The sequence below is a fragment of the Thunnus thynnus genome, chromosome 7 (genome assembly GCF_963924715.1).
Source record: "Thunnus thynnus chromosome 7, fThuThy2.1, whole genome shotgun sequence".
Lineage (NCBI taxonomy): Eukaryota > Metazoa > Chordata > Actinopteri > Scombriformes > Scombridae > Thunnus > Thunnus thynnus.
The window spans coordinates 13556207-13583948 of record NC_089523.1 but is presented as its reverse complement, the minus strand read 5'-3'; the positions used below and the strand labels follow the sequence as shown (position 1 = coordinate 13583948).

At 36.8% G+C, this 27742-nt stretch overlaps 3 protein-coding genes, 2 long non-coding RNA genes and 1 other non-coding gene across 20 annotated transcripts in view; 3 read left to right on the top strand and 3 right to left on the bottom strand.

The window, feature by feature from the left end:
* The window catches only part of mecom (MDS1 and EVI1 complex locus), a 148593-nt gene extending 145810 nt beyond the window's left edge, over positions 1 to 2783 (bottom strand). For 5 of the 13 annotated variants that reach the window (XM_067594435.1, XM_067594436.1, XM_067594441.1 and 2 more), the window contains exons 1-2: positions 2069 to 2254; positions 208 to 319 (exon numbers count right to left, since the gene is read on the bottom strand). In XM_067594435.1, coding sequence (XP_067450536.1) covers positions 208 to 319; positions 2069 to 2092 — 136 coding nt within the window. In that variant the 5' untranslated portion in view covers positions 2093 to 2254. Of the gene's footprint in view, positions 1 to 207; positions 320 to 2068; positions 2256 to 2700 lie in introns of those variants that run through there. The other 8 variants (XM_067594439.1, XM_067594445.1, XM_067594440.1 and 5 more) reach the window with 3 other exon arrangements.
* LOC137185916 (uncharacterized) lies at positions 2344 to 8754 on the top strand. 2 transcript variants are annotated; one of them, XR_010928933.1, is made up of 4 exons: positions 2344 to 2398; positions 2607 to 2652; positions 8226 to 8285; positions 8667 to 8754. It is a non-coding gene; the product is annotated as an uncharacterized lncRNA (long non-coding RNA). The 2 variants fall into 2 exon arrangements; XR_010928932.1 differs by having other exon boundaries at positions 2357 to 2443.
* On the top strand, positions 3188 to 3260 carry trnav-aac (transfer RNA valine (anticodon AAC)). The gene has a single exon. It is a non-coding gene; the product is annotated as a tRNA-Val (tRNA).
* LOC137185915 (sodium channel subunit beta-4-like) lies at positions 8666 to 19912 on the bottom strand. Of its 2 annotated transcripts, XM_067594452.1 has the most exons (5): positions 19338 to 19883; positions 14028 to 14191; positions 13654 to 13873; positions 13350 to 13479; positions 8666 to 13149 (listed from the first exon to the last, which is right to left on the bottom strand). In XM_067594452.1, exons 1-4 carry the CDS (start codon positions 19429 to 19431, stop codon positions 13355 to 13357), a joined length of 603 nt encoding a protein of 200 aa, XP_067450553.1. In that variant the 5' UTR covers positions 19432 to 19883; the 3' UTR covers positions 8666 to 13149; positions 13350 to 13354. The 2 variants fall into 2 exon arrangements, with proteins under 2 accessions (XP_067450553.1, XP_067450554.1); XM_067594453.1 differs by lacking the exon at positions 13350 to 13479 and having other exon boundaries at positions 19338 to 19912.
* Positions 8795 to 16196, top strand: LOC137185917 (uncharacterized). The gene is made up of 3 exons (XR_010928934.1): positions 8795 to 8870; positions 14092 to 14258; positions 14965 to 16196. It is a non-coding gene; the product is annotated as an uncharacterized lncRNA (long non-coding RNA).
* Positions 19913 to 21057: 1145 nt separating the features above from the next.
* Positions 21058 to 27742, bottom strand: part of LOC137185913 (sodium channel subunit beta-4-like) — a 31586-nt gene continuing 24901 nt past the window's right edge. Inside the window, exon 5 of the mRNA XM_067594434.1 lies at positions 21058 to 27688. Within this exon, the coding sequence (XP_067450535.1) occupies positions 27595 to 27688 (94 nt within the window). The 3' untranslated portion in view covers positions 21058 to 27594. The remainder of the gene's footprint in view (positions 27689 to 27742) is intronic.

The window sequence follows — 27742 nt, the reverse complement described above, 5'->3', positions numbered from 1 at the left end:
GTCAGGCAACTTGAGTTACAGTTGTTTAACAATGTCATGAAGCATATAGCTATGGTGTTCTGTGGCCATACAAAGTTAATTTTTCTTACAGACATGAGGGTGAGTACATTCAAACATTTTCATTTTTTTTTTTAACTTAGATTACATCCTGACAAGACCCCTTTTAAGGGACCCATACAAGAACATTTTACAATTTGTCTTACTTACCTATCTGAAGAAACTCCAACAGGACAACAGAGGAATGGTGTGTGAATGAAAAGTGCCCGCAGGAGGGAATGCAGCGGAGAGCACGGTTTTTCCAGAGGCCAGTGACACTGTACTGTTTATTAATGCACAGACACAGGGTAAAAAAAAAAAAATCGTAAATCAATATCAAAATCTAAACCAAAAATGTAGTTGTCATGTCATTGCCATACTACCAGCTGGGTGCCAAACTGAGGTTGTGGTTCATGTCAACAAACGTCAGACATTTTGAAATGTCACAGTAGGAAAATCACAGCTGTAAACTGTCAAAGTCAAATTAATGATGGCTGAATTCAATGTAGCTGCTTCATTTGACAAGTGGAAAGACCCTTTTTATAGCAGACTTTTGACTTGTCAATATTATTTTGCCTGTGAAGCAAAATAATATTATTCAGTATTTATTAAATGCATCCCCTCAAACTCATGTTGGTAGTGACAAATTCAGAAATGTAGGACTGCTGCCAGTGCAGCTCAGAGTAGAACAACAGAAGCTGCATCACATGTACAATATTATCAAAGGTTATGCTCCTCAATACTTGTGTTCTCAGACAACAATGCTCCATATGCAGCATAACCACAGTATAATAGCAGTGCTTGTTCACGTAAAGTGCCTCGAGTGAATAATGTAGCCAGAAGTCACCTTTACACTGGTGTTATGTTTTGAAACAGCCTTCCGCTATTCATCCAGTTTTTAAAATGACAGAGGCTTTTAGAAGTCAGGTTAGGACTTATTTATGGAATAGGGTCAAAGATTTATAATGAAATCTGCAATAACATTGTTGCTTTAGCTGTCCTTGTATTTTGATATGGGAGCTATTCCTTTTTATTTCTTAAATTGTGGTGATGTGTTTTTGGATTTAATGATTGCATTGCTTGGTTTTTATGTTGAATGTCTTGTGCTTCTTTAAGTTTCTTAGTCTTTTCACATGTTGGGACTAAGTTGGAAATAAGTGTTTCACTTGAACATGTTCTACTTTGGATTTTTGTTTTTTGTGTCTGTTAATCCATAAATAAAATAAAATCAATATATAAATCAAAGCAGGAAAAGCACAGGTGTAAATAATAACATTAACGGTGGCTCCATTCCATTAATTGACCCAGTAGTCAGTGATTGAGCATGCACAATACCACAGCACTGGAATTGGCTCACCTAAATGGAATGAAGCCATCATTAATCTTATTAAGTCCACTTGTGCTTTTCCTGCTTTGACAAGTCAAAATGTCTGTTGTGAGAAGGGTCAACTGAGCCTTTATTAATGTTATAAGCAACACCTTTGCTTTTCTACTACTTGGGCAAACATTATAACATTACAGATCATAACATTTGGTATACGGTAATATTTGAGCTGAGGTTTACCACATGGCAATATGTAGACAGCTCCAAACTACTTAAAAGTTTTGTGGGCAATTTAAGATAACAATAATGTACATGTACATGTACATTGTCAGAAAATGCATTTTACACATTTTTCCAGGAAGTCTAAAAAAGGGGCTGTACAGGAATAGACTTCCAGGACAAATAAGTAAAAATACAGTAAAGAACAGAAATAGAGCTCAGACCATGTATTTTAATCAGTCAGTAAGCTAGTGCTGCATGTGACATTTTATGAGATATGCCGATGTTAGCCTATTACAATACAATTGGATAGGCCTATTGTTTTATTATAAATCAATCATTTTGTTTAATTTATACTGAAGGGCACACTTATAACATAAACATAAAATATACAAAGTCATAGCCTTCACCCTACACATAGCCTAGCCTAACAAAAAGGTTATCACTGAAAAAAACCAAAACAAACAACAACAAAAAAAACATACATACCGGTAGACTTATGATGAATAGCATGTTTCTTCAGTTTCCTTTGCAGCAGAATACAATGCTCCTATTTCCTAACACATTTGCAGACTGAATTATTTCTAGTTGGCACTGTAAACTGATACCGAACAAGAGTAGTTACTTGGTCAAATCTACACTTAAATGCTTAATTTTACTGTGTTGCGTAGTTTATCGCTAGCTTACGTAGACCTGCCCAATGTTAGCGCACCTGTCCCAATTTGAACAAGTTCGTGTTCAGTTCGTCCAATCAGAAACTGTGATGTCACTCAGCCACTGTCCTCCAGTGCGCATGGCCTTCCGGCCTCGACGAAAAAGGTGAAATTTTTTTATTGGTTTTTAAGGCAAGGTAGTGTTTTTGAGGTATGTTTCTAAATCTGTCCATCTTCCAGATATTCTGTGTCAGAGTTTTTGGGAGAATGAGCCTAGTTTAAATGATGATGATAATGATTTCACCTCTTTTTACTAGCACACAGGCTAATGTGGCTAATGTAAGACTGAACATGAAGCATGTGCTTATTTTCAGCGTACCAGGAGGAAGGTGGAGAACCGGTAACAGGAAGGGTGCTACGGTGTGTTTTTATTTGTTCGCTCTTCATTTGTCTTGCACTTTAACTTACCCGAGCTATCGTGTGTCTTCTTAAAAATCCTGGAGCAGACTGACGAAGAGCTACCCAACTGTGAGTGGGTGTGTAAATGTAAGCTTATTAGCCTTTTAAGACACTGTAAGCACGGGTTCGTGTCCCGTCTCCAACCTAAATCTAACCACACCTTATTATGGTAACGTTAGGTTAGGTTAGTTGCAACACGCAGTGAACGTTTAAAAGCATTATTAGCCAGCGCCTGTTGCATATTGCTGCATTAACGTTATGTTTGACATGTGTTTTTTGCATAGTGTTGGCTGTTAACTACAGTGCAGACTGGAGTCCTACATACATGAAAACATATGGAAACGACTCAGTTCTGCCATTGTTGACCCAACTTTTTGTAGTCATAATGCAACTGTGACTCGACCTACCAGCCCCACAACCATATTTAAATGTGTTAGCAAGTTGGGTTTACTTAAGAGGGAAAATAAAATAAACGTACTTTTCAAAGGCACAATCAGTTCCCGTAGTGTAGTGGTTATCACGTTCGCCTAACACGCGAAAGGTCCTCGGTTCGAAACCGGGCGGGAACACTGTTTTCGTTTTTTATCATCATTTTTTATTTTATTTTATGAGGGTTTATTTTTTGTCATGTAAGGTTCAAATGTCGTCAAACTGAAACCACTGACTTACTTATCTTACTGACTTCAAAGGCAGGATACATTTTTTGTGGTATACATATATATAATCATGGAAACAATCAACAAACTCTATTTCATCATATTTGAGGGAAGAAATTCAAATTGTGTGCAGCAACACTAAAATATCACGAAAAATAAGTAAAATGTGTAGACTGAAAATATATTGTCTGCAGAGAATTAAAACGGCAGAAACCAATACACTGCACCTCTATAAAACCCCCACAAGATGGCTGTAATGAGCAAAACAAAAATAATCTGAAAGCCATATGGCCTTTATTTTTAGGCATACCTGTTGAGTTGATGATTAATTTAACCACCCAGGCATCCTTTTTGTGCCCTGGTTGTCGAACCCAGTGGTTCCTAACCTGGGGGTCGGGACCCCCACAAGTGCTCAGGAGATGACAGGACAGGATAGGATACAGACAAAAACATATTTTGGACACACAAAATTGTGATTTTTTTTTCTTTTCAAGCTTTCTTCTAATTTCTGCTTTATTTCTTTTGGATTTCTGTATTTTACTTCCTCAAGCCTCTAAAAGTTATTTAGATAAAAACAAAATAAGTCCTCTTTCTAGAGCTGCAAGGTTAGTAGATTAATCGATCAGTCAATCATCAGAAGATTAAAGCAGGGAGGCAGAGAGCAGACGTCAGACTCTTGGCTTGGCAGCATGAGTTTCAGCTGCTCTGGCAGTAAGAACAATACCAACTCTAAGGAATCATAGTGGTCAATCAGAATTCCTGAGACTTAATTTTAGTTAATTTTAGTGAATTTTTACAATAACACTACAACTGTAACTCTCTGTAACTATTTAATGCTCACTATAACTGTCATTTGGGAGTGATTTGATAAAAAATCTATGTTTGCACAAATTGTTGCATGTATCCTTTTCCTAATAGATTTAGTGTAAACTTACACATATGCACAACCCCTTATTAAATGTAGATAAAATACAAAATGGGCACAGGGATTAAAATGCCTTGTACTTATAAACAGTCTAAATTGGAGCACTGTCTAAAGCAACTAGCAACAATTTCAATGCTATGTATAATCATATATTGTTTTAACTGTGAAAATTCTACCAATTATTTAGCACTCGGTTGCTTAAAATAATAGTATCTGCCCTAGGTTTAATTAAAAAAAAATTCAACATGCAGTCATTTCAATCTGAAACAAAATGCAATAAGTGCACATTGAAATTATATGTTTCATCAGCTTCCACGTGAGGGAAGATTATTTAATGTGTCAGGCATTTACCACTGGGTGGCAGTTACACTGAATTTACTGTGCTGTATTGCACCACTGCAGAGGAGCATCCTTCACTGTATATACAAACTCAGTACTGCAGCAATCACAGCAACCAGTTAACCCACCTCAAGCCTCATGTAATGTTTACGACAGATACTTTTTGTATTAAGGCAAGTCTGGTCAGAATCTATAAAGGGGCTTATGTTAGAAAACAAAAATCATATAAAAGATTGTTTATAAAAGTTATGAAAGTTTAAAATGAAACAGCCAATGCTTTTGGCAGTTTCACAACCCTGTACTATTTCATGGACGTACTGTATGAAGGCAAAATCTAGATCAAAACTGCTTTTATACATTACATCAGATCGTATTATTTAATGTGGCAGGCATAAACCTGGCCTTCATCAAAACAGAACGGTATTTTAACATCTTCCTCACATAACTGTTGTGGTTTTTGCTGGCCATGTAGATATAGATGGAGCTTTTCACCTTGTCAGTAGTTTTACTTCAGGGATAAGATGTATATTGACAGAGCAAGTCAGAGTGGAGAGCGAGCCTCCTGACTCTGTTAATTGCAGGTTGAACTCCAGAGAATATAAAAGTCAAGTCAGAGATCATACAAAAATGAATGGGGTGGTTATCAAACACTTGTGACAAATATATGTAATGGAGGCAAGATATTTTACAGCTAAACACTAAACTTTATTGTATAAAATGACATCAGTGCACTGAAACAGTAAACTTCTCTGGGAATTTAATAATTATAAATAACAATAAATAAAAAACACAGAACGAAAAAAATTTATGTATATATTAAACTTGAACTGAGAAAGGATCAACTTACATAAAATGCTGCCTATATAATTAAAAAGGAATATATATATTTCTTTTCTTCGTTTGATAACCAGCCCATTCATTTTTGTATGCTACACAGGAAATTTGTTTTTCTGTCTCTCATGTGACTTCACTGTCGCACACAAAGTTAGGAAATTTGTGTGTGCGTATCTCAGACTTTGTGAAACCTCACTGTTGAAATGCACAAATTTTAATCATACATACACAAAATATTTCTACAGCTACAAAAACTTTTTACAAGTGCAAATTATATGTGTACAAAACATTTTCACACATACACATAATTTTTCTTTAGCTACAAAACATTTTTACACGTGCAAATTATTTCAGTGTGCACAAAACTTTTTCACATATGCACAAAATATTTCTACAGCTGTAAAACTTTATTACACATTCACAAACCATTTCACAAGCTCCAAATATTAATGACCCTTCTTTGCTTCCATAAGGGAGGACCATTTCAGCAATTTGTGCTGTTCTTCAGTTGACATCATGGCAGTTCATAAATTATGGCAATCCATCATGGCATCAAAGTGAGTGAGTGTGTTCCCCCTGGTCATGTTTCTTGGGGTCCAAGTTTGACACAGAGTTGTGGATTACAGCTGCATGAATTCCAAACCAAGAATTAAAAAGTAGTGTCTCTCATTAGGAACCTGTCAACATAAAATCATGAAATGACTGACTGCAAAACATCCATACAATCACATTATTCCTTCTTTCTCTTAATACTTACATTTTCTGACTGAACGTCTGAACAACATATCTATTAGTTCAATCTACAATATCTGTAAAAATATCTAAATAGAGGTCTAAATCATTTAATTAGAAAAATGGCTCTCAAAAAAATCCTCATTTTAAAGAAAATACTTTTTTTTTTTAATTTGAAAAGGGACAATGTACATTACACATACATGTAAGTTATACTGTATGATGAAAGAAAAACATATTACACTTTTATCAAGACAAAATTGATATCACTACAATATTTGTTTTTACTGAAGATGTTTGGCTGAATAGGGTTTTTTTCACATATTTGCTTGAGATGTCCAAACTTATGTCTAGAGCTTCAACAATTGGTTGATTAATTGATTAGTCAGAAAACAGAAAATTGATCTGCAGCCAATTGTGAATTTCTTTGTGTTTCGGACTGCTAGTCAAACAAAAAATACATTTGAAGACGCCACGTAGGGCTGTAGGAAATTATTATGGGCATTTTCACTATTTTCTGATATGTTATGGACAAAATGATTAATCAAACAGATATTCTGCAGATTAATAGATAATGAAAACAATCATTAGTTGCAGCCCTACTTGTGTCCAAGACATTTCACCTCACTAGATCAGATATCAGTATTAAAGCACAATATCATTGAATTTTCAGCCAATATAAACCTCAGCGCCAAGATTTCCTCGTGTTGCTCCCCAAGAAGTGGCCTTTAAAAGATGAAGGCTCTGCCCTGTCCTGCCCTGCTCAGACTCTCTCTGTGAGAATGTGACCCTATGCTGATTAATCTGTTTTTAGCTGTTTGGCCCCCCTGCCAACGCCACAGGCCCACGCTGTCTCTCTCTCTGGTTTTTATTCTGTCATTTCTTTCAGAGTTGGACACTTCCTGGGGAAGGCAGATTGCCCTCTCCTTTTCACTCGCTCCCTGATATAAAACATTACTCTTCGACACAAGGGTTTTCTATTCTTGTCCTAATAGATATACGTACAGTACCAGTCAAAAGTTTGGACACACTTTCTCATTCAAGTGAATGGGAAGGTATATCCAAACTTTTGACTGGTACTGTACTTATTCGACAAAAAAAATATGACTCTACGGATCTCTCTTCTGTTTTCTGGTTCAACACTATTTAGAGTGTTTTATTCTAACTCATGGTGATTACATTAGTTGTTTTTTATTACATACTCTCATTAACAATTATTGGCATTTAATTGACTCTTAACCAGAGCAACTAGCCACCTTGCCTCCCTCTCCCTCTCTATGCCCTCCATCACACACATCCTCTACATCTTTATCACTCTTTCCCTCTCCCTGTCTCAATCTCTCACTCGCCCTCCTTCCCTCCTCTTCTCACTGTCTCTGTAGCACTAATAAGCTGAACATTGCATTACAGTTTCCATTCATCCATGGCTCTCTGATCTTCTCTGTGTGAATCTGTGAGTCTTGTGGTGCCTGCTGGCCAAGCAGCCCTGAAAGCTAGAGGCTAATACTCGCCAGTCACGGCTGGCTGCTTAACTGTAGAATATGTCCACCTTACTAATTGTTTTGACTGTCCCAGTGTCACTACAGTTGTGGAGGAGATGAAAGCCTTGAATTTGTGTTTAGTAATTATAATAGTGACCATTTTCACAGAGTGGAACAGGGCTATGGAGCACAAAAAATGACATAAGCATAAATAAAATAAGTACATGCAGAAATAAATGCTTAAATACATTAATAAAAAACAAATAGATTTTGGTAATTCTCCACATTTATATAAATCTTTTATTTAGGCTATTTCTGTATTTCTGCATTTATTTATTTATGCATTTCTTCATTTTTTTTTTAAATTTACTGTACGTAAGCGGTCCTAAAAATGAGTCTAAAGCCAGATTGGTTACAGAGCAGTGATAGTTTTGGCTCTACTACTGCTGCCTTAGCTTGACGGTGGCTCTCAAAGCTCCATATGAAGCAGCCGACAAGCCGAGTGACCGCAGCAGTTTCTGAAGGAGGACGCTAATTTACGTTTTCATTCTTACATTTTTAAACCAGTGAGGAGCTGCTGTTGACTGTTCTCACAGATACTGATGGATCTTCTTTACTTTTTGTTTGGTAAGTGTATCATTGTCATCAGCTAACCTGTTAGCTAGCTAGCCTTCTGTGAAATTCACAGTCTGGTAGGACCACAATTATTTGTATATATATTAGATTTTGATTTGGCAAGACTGTACTCAATACTCAGTATTTAACCCACAAAATTTTATTTTAATGTAAATATTAAAATTATCAGCCAGCCATAGTTATTGCCAAGCTTTGTAATTACCATATAAACTACTAGACAGTCAAGAGGACAGACAGTGATCATTTTATGAACTTTAGTGAAGTTTATTGTGATGTGACAATAATAATCATACAGAACAAAGGAGGAAAGTTAGTTATCTTTTGTATTTCAGTGGTCACATATACTTATACTGATTGTGATTGTCTTTACAGAAGCAGCCTGTGCCACAGTACAGTTCAGAAGACGAAGACACCTCCAGCCTGAACAGCAGATCCTCTACTCTACATGTCCACTCTGCCAAAGCGTGTGTGGTCTTCATCAGTCATTACGATGCAGCTTTGCCCCTTACTGTTGATTGACAGAAGTATAACACAAGATGTTCCAAAGGGATGCCAATTTTGCAAAGGAAGCTTGAGGTAACAATAAGTATTTTTTAGCATATAACATATGTTTGTGCGTTGCAGCATCTACTGATATGATCTGTCTTTGTCCACCGACACACACTACATGTACAAACAAAAAGAATATTTGTGATGACGATTGCAGTGTTTTAAGCTCAGCAATGTCTTCACAGAGAGAGCTTCTCTTACTAAAAGCCTGCTCGTATTGTTTAGACAGATGATGATGATGTCATTCATGCTGCATTCCTATTGGTTGGTTAGTAGACATAGGTCATAGCAGCAGTCACATTGTGAAATGGTTATCCTAAATTTCTGACACTGTCAGAATTTTTCCCCAGGCTATCTTTGGTCGCAAGACCGTAACAATGGCCATCTTTGAACCTCTCTCACAGTGCGACGTAGGACCACCATTTTGGAGCCATGACCAAAGATATCGCCATGTTTCTTTCACATTGGTCATCTTCTGTCTGGGATAGCCCAAAATCGCACAGTGTATACTACTGTTAAAGAGTTTAAGTGTCTAATTATTCCTTTTATCACAGTGCAAGCCAGTGATGATCACCAATCCATCTGTTCTCAATTGGAGGTATTACTGTTGTTGTTGTTGCAAATGTTTTGTGTCTGATTTGTTAGGCTACTTCCTTTTCATTTTAATTTACACACAAGTCTTGTGACATTAGGAAGAACCAAGCCACAGAAGTATTATTTCATAAAATACACAGACCAGAAATGCCTGGAAATGTAAGGTTTTTGCACATGTAGCAATATTATGTAGGAAATAAATACCAAATTAATCAATCTTATATCTGAAAGTTGTAAATTCTTAATGCATTGATCTTAGTCTCTACTTTGAGGAATGTGCACTGACAAAAACCAGATGATAAATGAAACATTTATTGAACACCCAAGGGATAGGGATGAATAGGGAACAAATGAGCATATACGCATATATACAAATACAATCAATGTATGAATGAGGAAATTAAATTAACAAGTTATTGCAGACAGAATGAATGAATGAAATCAAGGGTGAACAAAAACAAGGCGAAAGTGCAATGAGGGGGCAAATAGTTCTACATAAAGCTAATCAAAAAAAAAATTTAGAATCTAGCTCTTTGCATCAACTCTAAAACAGAAAATGCATGGATGGTGGTTAGTTTCCTACTGTTTCCATAGTGATGGAGGGCTGATGACGAGGCAAATTGCCCGGAGAGTGCCAAGCATGGTGAGACAGACTCTGTGATCTTCAGGTTGCTGAGATGACAGCCAGATGAGAACCGCTCTAGGTTAAGTGAAGCACTCTGGTTCAACACTGGATAGGCTCAGACTAGCTGAGACCACATATTAAACACACAGGAGGGTTTTGTATTTTCGGTCTTGATGCATTCAGTTGCAGGCTGTAGAGATCGATGCTGGAGCTCTAACCTACAAAAAGGTTCGTGGAAAAGTCTTGAAAACAGTCTTTGCAGACTTGGAGGATGCAACTCCAATAAACTATGAAACAACGAGGCTTGAGCGCCTAAAGTGAAAAAGAATTTGCAATAGTACGTAAAAAATTAAACTAGGCTACACGATAAAAGTAGGAGATCACAAAAATAATATTCAAATTGCAAACGTCGTGTGATGGCTAAACTGATACTTGTCTTTGCATCTTGAGTTTTTTTCTGGAGCTTTCAGGTCTCAGCAAAAGTGAAAAAGACAACGCCTGAAACACAATGAACGGGCCATAACAACTGGCAAGGCCAAGAGAAAACAGAAGAAGTCAAAACAAAGAGTTTTATAGTTTATATATATATATATAAAATACACTTTTTATAGTCTAGTAAGTGTGTTTTGGAAGAAAGAGGCACTCTTTCTGAGGGGATGTTTCAATTACTAATTAATTTCTTTGTGCGAAGAGAAAAACTGTCCTTTCAACTAAAAGGGCAATCATTTTTTTCCTAACCTAAATAGGGGGAATATTTGAAGGCTATGCGCTTGCAATTGCATACTCACTCATTTTTGTCATCAATGTTGACGTATCATGAAAACCAGTGGGAAAATACTTAGAAATTGCATAATATTGATTAACCAAATCAATACAGAATAAAATAAATGAACCATCATTTCTGTAATCTGTAGCCAAAACTGTGTTGCAGTGGAAGACATTTAAAGTCTACAAGATCCTAGCAATCAAGCTAGGAATCAAGATAGGAAGCTAGCAATCATAGCTAAATAATACACTTGATGGTTAATATCAACTAAATCAATGCAATAATGGTATGTTACTTACATCATTGTCTTAGAAAGTTGTTACCGAAATGGTTACTAGGTGGCAATGTAAATTAACAGGTTTTTGAAGCAGATTTTGAATAACTTCAGAATAACTAAAGGATTCTGAATAACTAATGGATTCTGAAACACAATAAAGGTTAACAATGGTTAGACAAGTCAAGATACATATATTTACATATTTTAGTAGGCATTTCTGACTATTTAGATACTCATTGTGAATAAAAAGAGAGACATTTAGAAAGGAATATGGGCTTATCCATACATTTATCACCCTAGATATAGTGTGTGTGAGTAGAAGAAGAGAGGATGAACTCCAGGTTGGTCCAGTCTGTCTGGAAAAAGAACAATGTCGTTATTTCCAAAATGATCCAATTCCTTTCGTGGCTGGTGGGAAAGGCTGGCTCTTTTGTTCTGTTCATGTTCTTGATATTTTTTATACCTTGACGTCAGAGGTCATTGTGTATGTGTGTGTTCTCTTGTATACACACTAATAGACTGTTAGACTAAAACACCATAATGCTTGTGAAAGAATCTAGCTTTCTCTTATGTTCCTTGGTTCATCCACTATACATGACAACACTGATATTGAGAAGAGAAAAAAAAGGAAATCATAAACCCATTCTAGCTAGTACACGAGTTAGTTCCAGCTGCCTTCAACAAGCACATTGTCCCACCAGAACAACCAATTAAAGCGTTCTTATTTGTGGGCTCAACAGAGCTGCCACTGTTCTATACATCCTGAGAGTCTGTGAATGAATATGGCACTGATGAATATAGGTAAACTATACACACAGAGAGGGGCCGTGCAGGAGAAACACACCAGAGCAGAGGATAGACATGCTCACTGCTAGCTTCTCATTGCTTACAGGAAGCCTTTCTGTCTGTTTACACATATTTTGAGGACATATTTGGTCAAAGAAGGCACATTTTTATTCTATTGTACCTATGCAGTATCATGAAATCTGTAACTTATAAAGCTGTATCCTATAATAAAGTTCTCTGGATTTTATTGTGAGAACAAGACCGTTTTCCATAGTGCACCTACACATGCTGTGCTTAATAACCTTCACACCTGTAACTAGAGCTGCAACTAATTATCCTCATTATCAATTAAGCAATTATTCTCTCAATTAATCGTTAATCCTATAAAATTACATTAAAAAGTGTAGAGCTGCAATGATTAATCAATTAGTCAATAGACAGAAAATTAATCATTTATTTTGATAATCAATTAATAGTTTTCAGTAATTGTATAAGGAGAAAAAAAGTAAAAATCATCTGGTTCCATAGCTTGTTTTGTCCAAAACACAAAAGGTATTCAATTTCCTATCATAGAAGACTAAAAAAAACCTGTACATATTCACATTTAATAAACTAAAGCCAATTAACTTTTTGGCATTTTTGCTTAAAAAGGTACTTACACAATTATCAGTATTGTTATCTAACAATTCTCTCAAACAACCAATAGATTTGCTTATCCTTTCAGCTCTACATGTAACACAATACAACACAATAGCACTGCAGAAAAACTATCATGATAAATTGAATTTAGCATAATGTATCTGCTTAGGAATTGAGAATTACCTGCTGTCAATTTTGATGTCCATCACATTAAAATAAATTGAAATAGGAAGTCAAACATGATCTCCAAGGAGGGAGAAGGACCAAAGCTGAGTTGTGCTGATTCAATTGATAAATAGTTGGCCACTCACAAACACACATGAAAACACATAGAGTTATATTTAAGGATGATTGTTAGTAGCACAAATGTATTATCAACTACCCTAATATTAGTCTATCTGTCTGTATAGTTCTCAGTCAATGTTGCAGTACACATCAAACACTGAACTGCAAGACACCTCACAGAAGGTGACTGATAGAGCCAGATAACTGTACAAAATGGACAAATATAACAAACTAAGCCTGATAAATGTAGGCTGTGCCTTTGTTGTCAGCTTTGGCTCCTGAAAGTCCATTTTCTGTATTATCATTCCCTGAGGAGATCACCAGGCACTCTTTACTGCAGGGAATAGAGAAACCAAAGGTTAAAATGTACACCCATAAAAAGAGGAACATGAGAGTGATAAAGGCTGTATAAACTGCAAGGCATTCACATTACCCACAGAGCCCCAAATAATAACCTTGTGTTAGACATACATTCAAAATAATAATTATTTTACTGAAACACATGTTCATCACCATCTTCAGGGATCCACTCACTTCTTCTAATCATCCTTCAGCTGGAAGTGAATCACCAAGGCCTTTATACCCATGACAATGATAACTAAGCCAATGACTCCGCCCAGCACTGAGACAATGATGACTGTCAAAGTATTGTCAACCTCTTTCACTGAAAAGAGGGAGAGAGGGAAATACATCGGTAGAGAGAAAGAAAAGCACAGAGAGATGCAGAGAAAGCTTCTTTGTCTCTCTCAGGGTATAAGCACTGTCAAAGGGTTAGATTAGATAAAGTTAGGTATTGTTGGGTACCAGGTGTATACAAATGTGTGCATGTGTCACATACTTTGGTCCACCACTATAAGAGTGAAGATAGCACTGTGGTTGTGGCCCTTCTCTTTTGGGTTTCTGGCGAAACAGGTGTATTCTCCCTCATCTTCAAAGGTGATGTTCCACAGTAGGATGGAGATGTTGTTGCTCTCTGAGGAGCCAACAAACTCCACACGATCTTGGTACACATGCACCCAGGGCACCTCTCCATCGTCAGGAATTACTGCGTCGCACAACTACATACATGTACACAGAAATAGTCATTAGGTATATCTGCATATGCAAATAAATCTAGAACATGAAAATATTGGACATTTGTGTGTTTGTTTGTGCAAGATATGCATGTTGCTTCTGCTTGTGTGTGTGTGTGTGTGTGTGTGTACACTGTACCTTGTATTTGGTTCCATTGTCATTAAACTGCCAGTTGAAGTAGAGGTTTTTAATGCCAATACAGGAGGAGTAGGTGCAGGGTAACAGGACTGTGGAGCCATTCATTGCTTCAATTGAGGACACTCTCCCTGTAGACACCACCAGTCCACCAACACTCCATGGACCTGGACAGAGGAAGAGAGAGAAAGAGATATTGTCCAGCTAGGACTGCTGTAAAAGATGATGCTGCTAGTGAGTCATGGCAGTTACTTTATGCACAGTTCATGAAAGAACAGCTTTTTTTCCTTCGCTACTCCACTTTTTTTTCTAATGGTGATATCAAATCAAAAAGATATTATGTAATAACATTCAATATGAATCTCTACCAACATAATTTCTGTTCCATTGCCGCTTGGGCATGTTCTTTGTTTGAATTTCAAACTGCGTTTGAATTTCTTGAGTCAAAACTCAAACTCAATGTATGGCTGATGGTGTAGCCATCTATGCCAGATAGGTTTGTATCTGTTGTGATGGACAGAAACCTTTAGGGATACTGAAGCCTTGGTGACTGATAGAGTTGTCATTAGATGTTTAGTCAGTTAGATTTATCCCAAGATTGTGTTACAGGTGGAGAGTGTGACCTTAAATACTGCATTACAGTCAGGCTTCATTCAGACTGAAGGTAAAAATGGTCCAAGGGTCTTGGTTTGATTTGTCAGTTGATGACCCAGATGAAGGCTTGTGGCTTGATGAAGCCGAAACATGTTGATCTCACAATTTATACTACAAGCATTGCTGAAGTTTACACCTCTTCATACATAATTCGTCTGCTGGGACTCTGATGCTGCTGGGAATAGTGAAGTTTCTTCCACTTTGGGATTTGGGAAAGTCTTTGTAGTCATAACTCATAGAGCAAGTTCTGTGCAAAATATAATGACATGATTTATTCTGTTTCCAGGAAATCCTTCCTCTCATTCAGAGCCAAACAGCAGTTCTAGCAGTTCTATCAGACCAGTTGACTTCCCCCAACCACCCATGACTTTTGTACAGTCCCATTATAATAGTACACTGCCAGTGATTGTAGATAGGGGTCCTGCAGAGGGGAAATGTGGAAAATATGTTGATGACGGCAGATGTCATAGAGACTATAACCCCAGGACCTCAATGAGTAATTGTCTTCAAATGGTTCTTATAATGAATTTTTAGAATGTGTTTTAGCTCTATACATATACTTTTAGCTCTATACATATAATGTACCTCTTTATACTTTTTTTATACTAACAATAAAGTTGTTCTTCATACTGTGCTGTTTGCTACATATGATCTTTGTAAGTATTTACAGCATTCCATAACTCATAAGTCACCAATGTAGTAGTACATTTATAGTACTACTATAAATGTACTACTACCTTTATAGTAGTACTATAAATGTAGTAGTACTACATTTATAGTACTACTATAAATGTAGTACCCTCAATACTAGAAACACTAGTGCTTGCCTTCTACTGGTTTTGACTTGAATACCTCAAAAACCTGAATACAGATTCAGACTTGATTTAGACTTGTTGTCCACTTCCCGACTCATTTTAAAAAGATGAAAGAAAAAGACAAAGTGTGAGCGAGAGAGAGAGAGACCAGCGGTGGTCGAGTGAACTAGAGAGTGAATGAAGAGAGGGAGCGGCCCTGGCGAGAACAAAGGAGTGAATCTGAGAAATAAAATGTTATTTTCTGATTGTTTCACAGTGGTGACATTCTATTGCACAAATAAACACGTCCAAACCTCTGCACAACCCTGCAGGATGGTGCCACATTGCTGAATTTGGTGTGAATGCAGCCTTACATGTAACCTAGGTGTATGAATGTTACTAAAATAAAGTTTACTTTGTTTCACCATTGTCATATTACAATTATTAAACCTACATAGCCAAATTATAGATACATTACCTCATTGCTATGCATCTTGCAAACAGCTCACTTGCTTCCAAAACAAATGCATGTGCTAGCCAGATAAAGATTTTTACGAAGCAGTGGTGCTCATGGGAAATGCAGTTTTCATTCTGGGAAACACTACCGCTTTTGTCCACAGGGGCCACCAAAATCAACACAGAATGAAAGTTCCGTAGAACTCTAAGTAAAGGCACAGCTCAAGGATGCCCTTTATCACCCTCCATGTTTGCATTACCAATCAAATCTTTGGCTCAAAAAATTAGTTAGTTTAGTTAGTTAGTTTATTTGTTCATGATTTTTTACTCTTTTTAAGTAATGTAAACACATCAATTACATATGTAATTGAAATTATGACAGCATTTTCTAAACTATCTTTTTTGTTTTTTTTAAAGATTTTTTTATTTGGTCTAATAAAGGTTACAAATTAAGGAGAAAATTATTGCATTATCCTCGAGAGGAAGGAGGCCTAAACCTTGCCAATTTGGAGCTTTATCATAACAAAGCTCAAATGTTTTATATTGACCACATAATTAACAATAAAAATGAGGATCTGTGGATAGAAATTGAAAATCATCAGTTACAGCCTAATAGTTTGCTTCTAGCTCTCTTCTCCAAGCTGGGGAAAAAAATGAAAAAAATACAAGGTCAAGAAATAGAAATCCCCAAACATAGATATTTAGAATAACTCATCAATAACTATTCAAAAAGCCCGACTACACTGGGATGTGGAATTCGGAAATTATTGGATATTATAAACCATAACTCAGTACTTTCATTTCAGGAACTAAAGAAGAAAATATAGACTGAAAGACATATGATTTTTTAAGTATTTACAATTGAAAAATTGGATAACAGAAAGCTTTGAGCTTGGAAATAGAGATTCAACTGAGATAGGAGAAATTCTAAATAAAATGGATAAAAAGATGGAAAACATCCAACACTTCAGAAATGGAAAACATTAATGAAATATTACTTGTGTTTTGAAAGGACAGTGTCGGAGGTAAGCGACAAAGAAAAAAAAAACTTCACAAGATATAGAGCTCAATTTATGAAGCTCTGTAGATTGAGTGGAGGTGCAAAATCACCCAACATTCAGAAATTTTAAGGAACCCTGTGTGTGTGTGTGAGTGTACGCGTGTGTGTGTGTGTGTGTGTGTGTGTGTGTGTGTGTGTGCGCGTGTGCGCATGTGTGATAAGTATGTATATGTTTGTGGGTGGAGATGCAATATTACCTGTGATGACAACCATATGTGACTGTATTGTACTTGCAGATGAGCAACTCAAACGGGGTCAAATCATGAAATTTGATTTCTTAAAGAAATGACGTTATGATATGGATGACCAAAGCCGAAGAAACTGGATGGCTATCCATTGAACAGAATTCTTTGACAGGGATATCATTGTCTGTGCTTCCCTTTCTTGACCAAAGGGCTCAGAAGAAGATAAAAATACACAATGTATGGGTTAAACACACGCTAAAGATTTGGAACACTATACAAAAACAAATAAAAGGCTCTGTGGCTTTATCAAGGGTAATGCCTATTTTGGGAAACTTTGATTTTCTGCCATCATTGACAGACTTGGCATTTAGGAGATGGGCAGAAAAGGGTCTGGTCAGCATTGACCAATTGTTTGAAAACAACACACTAAGATCATTTTCACAACTCCAGGAAAAATTTGATCTACCTACAAATGACCTGTTTAGATTCATGCAGATAAGAAGTTACCTCACTAGACACACAGACTGGGATAGTATAAAAAGAGATCCAATGGAGGTTGAAAGGTATTTTATAGAGATTTCTCAACATAACGTATCATCAAAACATCAAGTGTCAAATATCTACATGAATCTTTTGAAAGACACTTCAGACAATACCTTACATATTAAAAGTGAGTGGGAATTAGAACTCATTGCAATTATAGAAGATGAAGCTTTGGAAAATATATGTTTAGCAAGTCATAAAGGGATTGGGAGCCAAATGTGGAAAGAATTTGACTGGAAAGTGAAATTGAGATTTTTTCAGAACACCTCTCAAGGTGCCAAAGTTTTCAAGTAATACCCCCAACACTTGCTGGAGGAACTGTGGCATGGTTGGGGATCATGCCCACATATTCTGGGACTGCCCAGTGATAGAAACTTTTTGGAAACACATTAAAGAAGAATTGGACACTGTCTTCAGAGTTGATATCCCTCTGGACCCCTTAATTTTCCTACTGGAGAAGATACCAGAAAACTTGCTCTCTAAGGACCAATGCTATATGTTACATATTCTGTTAATGACTGCGAAGAAAATGATTACTGTTAATTGGATGCAGCCATGTGCACCCACAAAAGCTCAATGAAGATTAGAAGATTAAGCAGATTAAGCAGATACATACCATGGAAAATATGACTGCTATTTTACAGTTTAAAGTACCACTATTCATAAGAAGATGGGCCCCAGTCATTCTGAAATTATGCTAACACCTTAAATGTAATGTACAATTCTATATCATCTACTTTGACCCTGCACAACCAAGAATTGCAGTATAACATTTAATGACAAGGTGACCTTTTTGTTTGTCTGTTTTGTTTTTTGTTTTTTGTTGTTGTCTCAGTTGGTGTAATTGGTTTTGTTTTTGTTTTTATTTGTCTGTTTGTTTGTAGCCTCCTATGGGAGGGTTAGGTTGTGTATATTTGTATTGAATGTATGTCTGTGTTTGTATTGCCTGCAAGTTCGATAAAGGCAATAAAGTTCAAAAAAAAAGAAAAGAAATGACGTCACTCGATAAAAATAGAGATAAAAAAAATTAACTTGAACCAAAGGTTTTTCATAATTGTCTTTTTCTATCTATTGTATTAATTTTTTCCCCTTGAAAATTGCACCTTATTAAGTTCATGCATGAAGAAGATCATTTAGACAGCCAGTCACTAATCCAGCGCAGCAACCTGATAGTCAACATGTTCAAGTCCAGATGAGCCGAGGGTCAGATTTTATTGACCTTTATGCCCCCAGTACAGCAACAAGTAAACATCACATGTGAAATGACCACACATTTTAACCTGCAGGTGTAGGAAGAGAACAAGGTGAGCTAGATGAGACAGGGGAGCTGAAGCAGAAACGATAGAACAGCAGATGTTGGTGTGGAGTAATAAAAAAGGTATGGATTTACTGTGACAGCAGTGAACCACCCACCCTGACCGGCATAAAACACTGAAACAATGACAGCAAAAGAGGGAAGGGTAGAGGACATGTTATAACGTATAGACAAATAGGGGGATTCACCCAACCACACACGGGCATGAAGAAGATAGAAGTACAATATTATGGTGTAATGTAGAGATACAGTGGAAGAGAGTGGAATGACAGGGCGGCTAAAGGTATAGAGTGAAATATAACTCACCGAGCAGCAGTGCAACTGCCAGACCAGCATGAAGTAGATCCCCTGATCTCAGCCGTCTGGAGACACTCGAACCAGTGCTGTCCACTGACGCCATGACACCACCTGTCTGTCTGTCTGTCTGTCTGTCTGTCTGAGTTCTTGTTTGTCTCTCTGTATGTACAGAATGTGTGTCTTTATCAATCTGTGTCCCTGTCTGTCAGGGTTCAATCGATGCAAATATATGTGTCTGTTTGTCTTATGTGTCTATGGAGCAGGATGGGACACTGAACTGTACAGCTGAAGGCAGAGTGAAGTTCTGCTCTCAGTCCCTCCCTCTTCTCTCCTCCTCTGCACTCTGTCCCATAAATGAACAAAGGGAGGAAATTCAAAGAGAGCAAGATCAATTCCTTCAGGGAGCTCTCTCCCGCCTCGTTCCCCTGCTCAACAGCCAAGGAAAGCAAAGTAAAAGACAGTCTGAACTGCAGTAGTTGAATGAAGAGAAACTTTTACAGATATTTTTTGCTATTTTCTGACATTTTGTGAACAAAATGATTATCCCATCAATCAAGACAGTAATAGGTAAGTTAACTGGTAGACAATGCAACATGTGATGACGATTTTAAGGGGTCACAGGCCAAAAAGGTTGGGAACCACTGTTCTAACCCATTGACTGACTTAAAATCAGTACAGTTAGCTTATCAGTGACTTTAAAAAGACATCAGTTATTAGGATTTCAATTCCAGTATAATTTTACAAGTAACAAAATCAGTGGATCTCAAATACAGTGTAGCCCAAGTAGGTCTATGACCAAGAGTGTGAAATCTTAAAATATCTGATTATCCACATTTATGCCATCTGTCATGCACAGCATGACATGACATGACATGACATGGCAACCAAAAAAAATGCAAGCCTTATCTGACTTAAAATAGTCATTCAGAAAAGCGATATGCATCAGCTATTGCTAAAGTATATACAAATAAGTTCCTGTGTTTTTAACACATAAGAAGATTTGTCTTCAACATCAAAATTTCGATTTTTTTTTTTGCATTCTATGTCACCTTACTTACCTTCCTCAGCCAAGGCTAACATTGAAGTTCTGATGGGTACAGAAGCTTTGCAACTTTGAAAACTTTTTCCTTTTTGTGCAATTGTAGTTTCTGCTCTAGCATTCAGTGAAGGTACATTAACAGAAAACAAAGTATTTTTGAGCATTTGGCTGTTCTTCCATGTGCTGTATTCCCCATAAGAACACATTTGGCCATCTAGCAACAGATGGAAAGAATTAAGCTGATTGCTCAATGTAACTGATGTGAGTTAATAGGATGGTGGAACTAGCTTGGCTACTACAAACCGCTAGGGAACAGTTGTGATTTTTGACAAGCTAAATCAAATTTTCAGGAATCAAATAACATTGAATTATTGCCAATTCAATTAAATGGCCAGTGTAACTCAAAACATCTCAATCAAATGTTTGGGTTATTTTCCTAGTAAGAATCATTATGGTGCAAGTATTGATTGGTACTCTACAATATTTGTGTCAACCAATATCAATTTCTTCTTTGTCTGTTTCCCTGTAGCTTATTTTTAAAGTCATATACTGTATCCATTTATCAATATAACACGTACAGAAAATATCTATTTCAAATAAAGTGCTTGCACTCTTAATCAGCTTTTGAGTTGAATGGATGAAGTAACATTCTCTAAAGTTGGATAAAGAAAGAGAGAGACTCAACAGTGCTCTGGGAATTTCAACCAACATTTTATTTCCATTATGTATTTTTTTTTAACAAGTCAAAAGTTTGAGGTGCATAGTCATCAAGGGAGCATGAGCAACATGGTCACAAACACAGACAAACAGCTGAACATTCAGAAGAAAGTTGATCCAAGAAAGCTGGGGTTGCAGATTTGTTTTACTTGTGTGCATGTGTTGAATGGACTATGCTGACTTAGGCAAAATATTGGAATTTTCGCTTGTACGTTGTTAATATAAAACACTATAATTTGAATAATGTCAGTGGCCTTGGATAGCTTTAGATATAAATGTTCATCATGTCAAAATTCTCACAATGAAAACCGTTGTGTTTGTGCCAAAATAAGAACATATTGCTCCTTTTTCATCGCATTTCATTTATCATCCCCTTGGGTCAGAATTGCAGTGAAGGTAACTTTTCTGCTGAACTACACCGGCATATGATCAGTGATTTGATCTATTGATCTAAGTGGAATGTGGGAAGCAGAGAGCAGACGTCAGACTCTTGGCTTGGCAGTGTGAGTTTCAGCTGCTAGAAATACAGAAGTAGTACAGAGCAATATCATATACAATTTAGTACTGAAATGCCATTAATACAACAGTAAATAGTAATACAACATATTTTAGTGGTGTAAGTGTACTATATGAGTTGTGTGTCATTGTAATAATGTTGTAACAACAGCAGACATGAGACTCCTGGATTGGCAGTATGAGTTTCAGCCGCTCTGGCAGTAAGAACAATACTAACTCTAAGGAATCATAGTGGTCAATCAGAACTCCCAAGACTTTATTTTAGTGAATAATGTTACAATAACACTACAACTGTAACTCTCTGTAACTATTTAATGCTCACTATAACTGTCATTTGGGAGTGATTTGATAAAAGATCCATGTTTGTACAAATTGTTGCATGTATCCTTTTCCTAATAGATTTAGTGTAAACTTACACATACGCACAACCCCTTATTAAATGTAGATAAAATACCCAATGGGTACAGGGATTAAAATGACGTGTATTTATAAACGATCTAACAAGGAGCACTGTCTAAAACAACTAGCAACAATTTCAACACCATGTATACGCATATATTTTAACTGTGAAAATTCTAGCAATTATTTTATCACTCAGTTGCAGTCTGCTCTAGTTTTAACTGACTTTTTTTTTTTCATCATGCAGTCATTTCAGTTTGGAACAAAATGCAATAAGTGCATGTTGAAATAATGTGTTTCATAAGCTTCAACTAGAGGGAAGATTATTTAATGTGACAGGCATTTACCACTGGGTGGCAGTCACACTGCATTTACTGTGCTGTATTGCACCACTGCAGAGGAACATCCTTCACTGTATATACTAACTCGGTACTGCAGCAATCACAGCAACCAGTTAACCCACCTCAAGCCTCATGTAATGTTTATGACAGATACTTTTCGTATTGAGACAAGCCTGGTCAGAATCTATACAGGGGCTTATGTGAGAAAACAAAAATCATGTTGATAAATGTTAAAATAAAGCAGCCAGTGCTTTTGGTGGTTTCAGAACCCTGTACTATTTCATGGGGGTACTGTATGAAGGCAACATCTAGATCAAAACTGCTTTTATACATTACATCAGATCGTATTATTTTATGTGGCAAGCATAAACCTGGTCTTCATCAAAACAGAACAGCATTTTTACATCTTCCTCACATAACTGTTTTCTGTTGTTGTTTCACTTCAGGGATAAGATGTATATTGACAGAGCAAGTCAGAGAGGAGAGGAAGCCTCCTGACTCTGTTAATGGCAGGTTGAACTCCAGAGAATATAAAAATCAAGTCAGAGATCATAGAAAAATGAATGGGGACAAAACAATGGGAACTGTGGCCACAAACAGACTTGTTGGTGAGTTATGCATCACTGTCCCTACATGAAACCACCTATTTGTTATGCTATATCATGAGTAAAGGTATGGGGTAGGGAAAGTACACTAAAAGAAAGGTTGACTCTACAATATTGCTTTTCCCTACAGGAAGACTTTGGATGTATGTTCCCTTTACAGAGGGATCTGCACATGACTGATTAGACAAGGAATATTTGTGTGTGTGTGTGTGTGTGTGTGTGTGTGTGTGTGTGTGTGTGTGTGTGTGTGTGTGTGTGTGTGTGCGTGTGTGTAGTGCTTCCTTATGTCCATAACATTCACAGTTTTACAACACAACAAGGATACTTCTAACACTGCACAGATAGTTACAATGTTAGCAGTTATTACAGTTTTCTCACAATAGTACATCACAAATCAATCACTACTTCAGTTCCATGGAGATAGATCTGTCTTGATCCCATTTACACCCAGCAATAAAATTCCAATTGAAACAGGCAATTTTCAATTGAAGTGGCACAATTTACACCGGGTTGTTTCATCCTTCTGAAATATCTGCATTACAGTGTATCTGTATATTGATTAAAATCTGATTCCCTGAACGAATTTACACACATGTCTGAGATGTATTATATCCGGATGGAATTCAAGTGTTAATGCATCCATCTCTCAAAGCCACTCATGACAACCAAAAAGTCCTCTCAATGCATAACATCAAACAATGTTGACTACCAGGATCCACTCCAAAGAAAAAATGGCAAAATGTAGGTACATATATGATGACACAGTAACAATGTTTGCTATGGCTGCAACAAGGGTTGCTGTTATAGTAAACAGAACAATACTATACATTTATGAAAGGAGAAACAACAAAGGACCTTGGTTCTCTTGAATGGCATTTTGTAGGTGTGTAAATGCAGTCAGATTTCAGTCAGTCTCTGTGGCTTCTATCATACTATTTAATGTAATTGAAGTGTGATTAAATCATACTAAATCAAGATTCAGTCTACGTATATACAAGTTTCATGAAATAACTAGGTGCATATGGGCCACTATGTACACAAGAACATTAGGACATTTTCATAAATTTCCCATAACCAGCCCTGACTGAGAACTTGTGTTCAGTTTTCAAAAATTTATAAGAATATTGCTGTCTTTAAGCCTTTTAGATTGTGTCCCTGGTTACATAACTCAGGGTTTATTCATATTAGGATAGGTTTGAACATTCCATTACAGATGTGGGTTATCAGAAATTTATCGTAGAGTTGTCCTTGGTCAGTGAAAGGGAGAGGTCAGAGCTGTTTTATAATGTAACTTGGAGGTCTAGCTCTTCTTGATATATCTTCCATCTACTCAGGGAATTTTATGCCAAGCCTAAATGGGAGCTAATATATATTGATCCAATGCAGATAAATCTGTCTAATGTAGATATATGAACTGAATGTCAATACATTAGTCCAACTGAGATACATTAGTACAGTGTAGATACATACATTGGTACAATGACCAATGCCTTGGACAGGCAGAGTTTCCATCACAGCCAGTCCAGACACACCTATAAAGTGCCTTATAACAGGTTATTGCATAATCTGTTGTCTGTCTTACTGCTTCCATTGAAAGCAAGAAGGGAAATACACTCCATCATGAGAGAGCAGCAGGCTGACAGAAGTGAACAGTTAGAAAAATAAAATGAAATCATGCCACAGAGTTCCACTTTTACGGTGAGACAACATGATGTCAGACAATGCTATAACCATTTTGACGCAGTGTTGTTGTCCAGTACTCAGTCAAACTTGACAAACACAACGTGAACATGTTTTTGGATAACCTTCATAATATATTATAAAATAATGATGACTTCCATGATTTCCTGTTTTGTGCAGCCACTCTGAACAGTGGTAAAGTGCTGTATTGTTTGTATGCAAGGCCAGTGTACTACACTCTGGTATTAAAGTGGCTCTTAGTATATGAGTACACGTGTAGGCGTGTGTGTATGTGCGTGTGTTTGTGTGCAGCTTTCAGCTGTCATAGCTATTCAAGCTATGTGTGAGGGTGTGACAGGTCATGTCTGCCAGCTTCACATAAGTGACCTCTTGTACTAAGAGTCACATGCAGGGTCTAGTTTCTAATGGACATCGTAGCACTAAGTTCATCCCTGTTGGCTTCTCAGGATGAAATAAAGAAGTGATATTATAAAGACTTTTGAATATTTTTCCTCTTTTAAAGAAAATGTGATTACTTCTTAAATGTTACAAGTTATATAATATGAGCACATTCTACCATTTACATTTCTATTTTTACTTTTTTGTTAATTTACTCTGAACAACTCCCAGCTCCCCCCTTTAATAAAAACAACACAGTTTTAGTGCTAAGACACCAGTTCTATTCAGAAACAAACAAACTTCTTACAATCTTCAGTGCCCAAAGTTTTTAGATACAGTTTTAGCTAGTAGTTGTAGGCTAATTTGAATTTTGAACTGAGCAAAACACTAAAAGTATTGGCTGGTTGTAGAGTCACACAGAAGAAGACAGTGGGCCAAGAAAACTGAACCACTGGCTTATTGAGATACCCACACATTCATTTAGTAATAACATATTGAATAGAATTTTTGTAATAAATTAAAATACATTTTTTGGACAATATTTAACATGTATTCCCTGACGGAGTCTTTACATTCTTTTGCAGTGATCTGTCCCAATGCTGTGGTACCTGTATTACTGAGGCAGTATCAATGGACTTGTTTGTACTATCTTGGCACAATTACAAATACATGTACTGTATTTGTACTGGATTGTTTAAGTGTTTTCCTAAGGTTATCACAGCAAATTTGTATTTTGAAGGTAGGCAGTTAGAGGCTGCATACAAGTGTTGAAATATGGAAGTGAACTGCTATCCGAAAAACTGCATATGTTGCTCTCCCCTCTTACAGTATATCCTGCTGATGTGCCATTGAGCAAAGTGCCTACATCTCAAACTCCTACCAGAGTTGTTCAACTGTATGATTCAAATTTAAAGGTACTTAAAAGTTGCAGTTGAGTTAGTGTAAAATGTCTTTCACCCTTCCTTCCCCATAAATACTAGAAGGCCATTACTCTAAAACAAGAGTCACCTTTCAGTCACCATGACACAGTTAAAGGGGTATGAAAACTTGTAGCAGTGTTGGGAGGTGCTCATCAAGTATTGACAGAGCTTCATTCAGTTGAGGTTGATGTGAAGGGTTAAATGGGACCAGACACACAGAAATGTTCCTGCATTGTGGTTCTAGACAACATATACTTATATGATGTTATATAAAATGCGCACATGCTAAAAATGCATTGGTTATTAGTCAGAAGCAGCATGATTAAGTTCATTCTTTTCTATAGGGAGCTGGGTAGTCTGGGGATTGTCTTTGATGAGGGTTAGGGTTGTTTTTTTTTTTGTTTTTTTCTGTGTTTTTATCCTCCCACCAGCGGAGGGAGTAGAAGCAGAACAGGCACCTGTGTTTCATCTAAAGCAAAACAATAAAAACTGTGCAGAACTGGATCATTCAGTCACCTTAGAAAGCCCAGTTGTCAGCCTTAACCAGCCAGTAGTTGATCAAAAATCTGTTTAGTTTGTTGTAGTTGATCACCCTCACAGCATGTCAAACCTGGACCCAGCAGTAAACATGCAAGTTGAAGTTCAGAATGGCAGTAGTTAAGGTTGATAGTAACATCAGGACAAAAGTCAGGAAAAAATAGGCTTTAAAGACCTCTTGCAAACCAACATATGGTTTGCTGTTACTCACAAGATCAGTAAACTGTATTTAAAAAATGTTCATTCAGGAGTAAAGTGTACTACTTGGTACCTAATCCTTAAATGTTAAAATGCCATTTTACATGCACTGTTAAAATATATGTGTGTGTGTGTGTGTGTGTGTGTGTGTGTCTGTGTGTGTGTGTGTGTATATGTGTGTATATGTACATATACCTGTTTTAATTAAATTACCAAAAAACTGTTTGCTTATACTTGTAAACAAAACCCTTGTTGAAAGGTCCTCTAGTTTGGGTTTACATGCGGATTTGCTTTAGTCTTAAGTGGGGGTCAAGGAGAACCATTTCAGCAGTTTGTGCTGTTCTTCAGTTGACATCATGGCAGTTCATGGATTATGGCAATCCATCATGGCATCAAAGTGAGTGAGTGTGTTCCCACTGATCAGGTTTGTCGGGGTCCAAGTTTGACACAGATCTGTGGATTATGGCCACATGAATTCCAAACCAAGAATCAAAGGCAGCTTGTTAACTTGAGCCTGATAAATGTATTTCAGAGTGGCAGTTTATTTTTGAAATTTGGTGTATAAAAATTGCTTAAGACAACTGAGGTTCTGCTTTGTGAAAATTTCTCCCTCCAAACTTAGGTAATAGGTGTAACATATAAGGGATAGATATCTATAGAATAAGTGTTTGTAAAATCGAGAGCAGAGTTTGATAACAGAGGCTGTACTCTGTAACAAATGGCCTGCCATGAAGGTGAGAATGATCCAGGCCTATGCACATTTCACACTTCTCAAATCTCAAGCATGATTTAAAATATACATTTACATGTTTAGCCACTAGTAAGATAAAACAGTCCATCGATAACAGCATTTTCTCTGAACGTGTACATTTGTCTAACATATATACAAACATACAGACATACTTTGCATTTTGCTCATGCCTTTGGTGTCCCTTTGTTGTCAGCTTTGGCTCCTGAAAGTCCATTTTCTGTATTATCATTCCCTGAGGAGCTCACCAGGCACTCTTTACTGCAGGGAATAGAGAAACCAAAGGTTAAAATGTACACCCATAAAAGAAGAAAC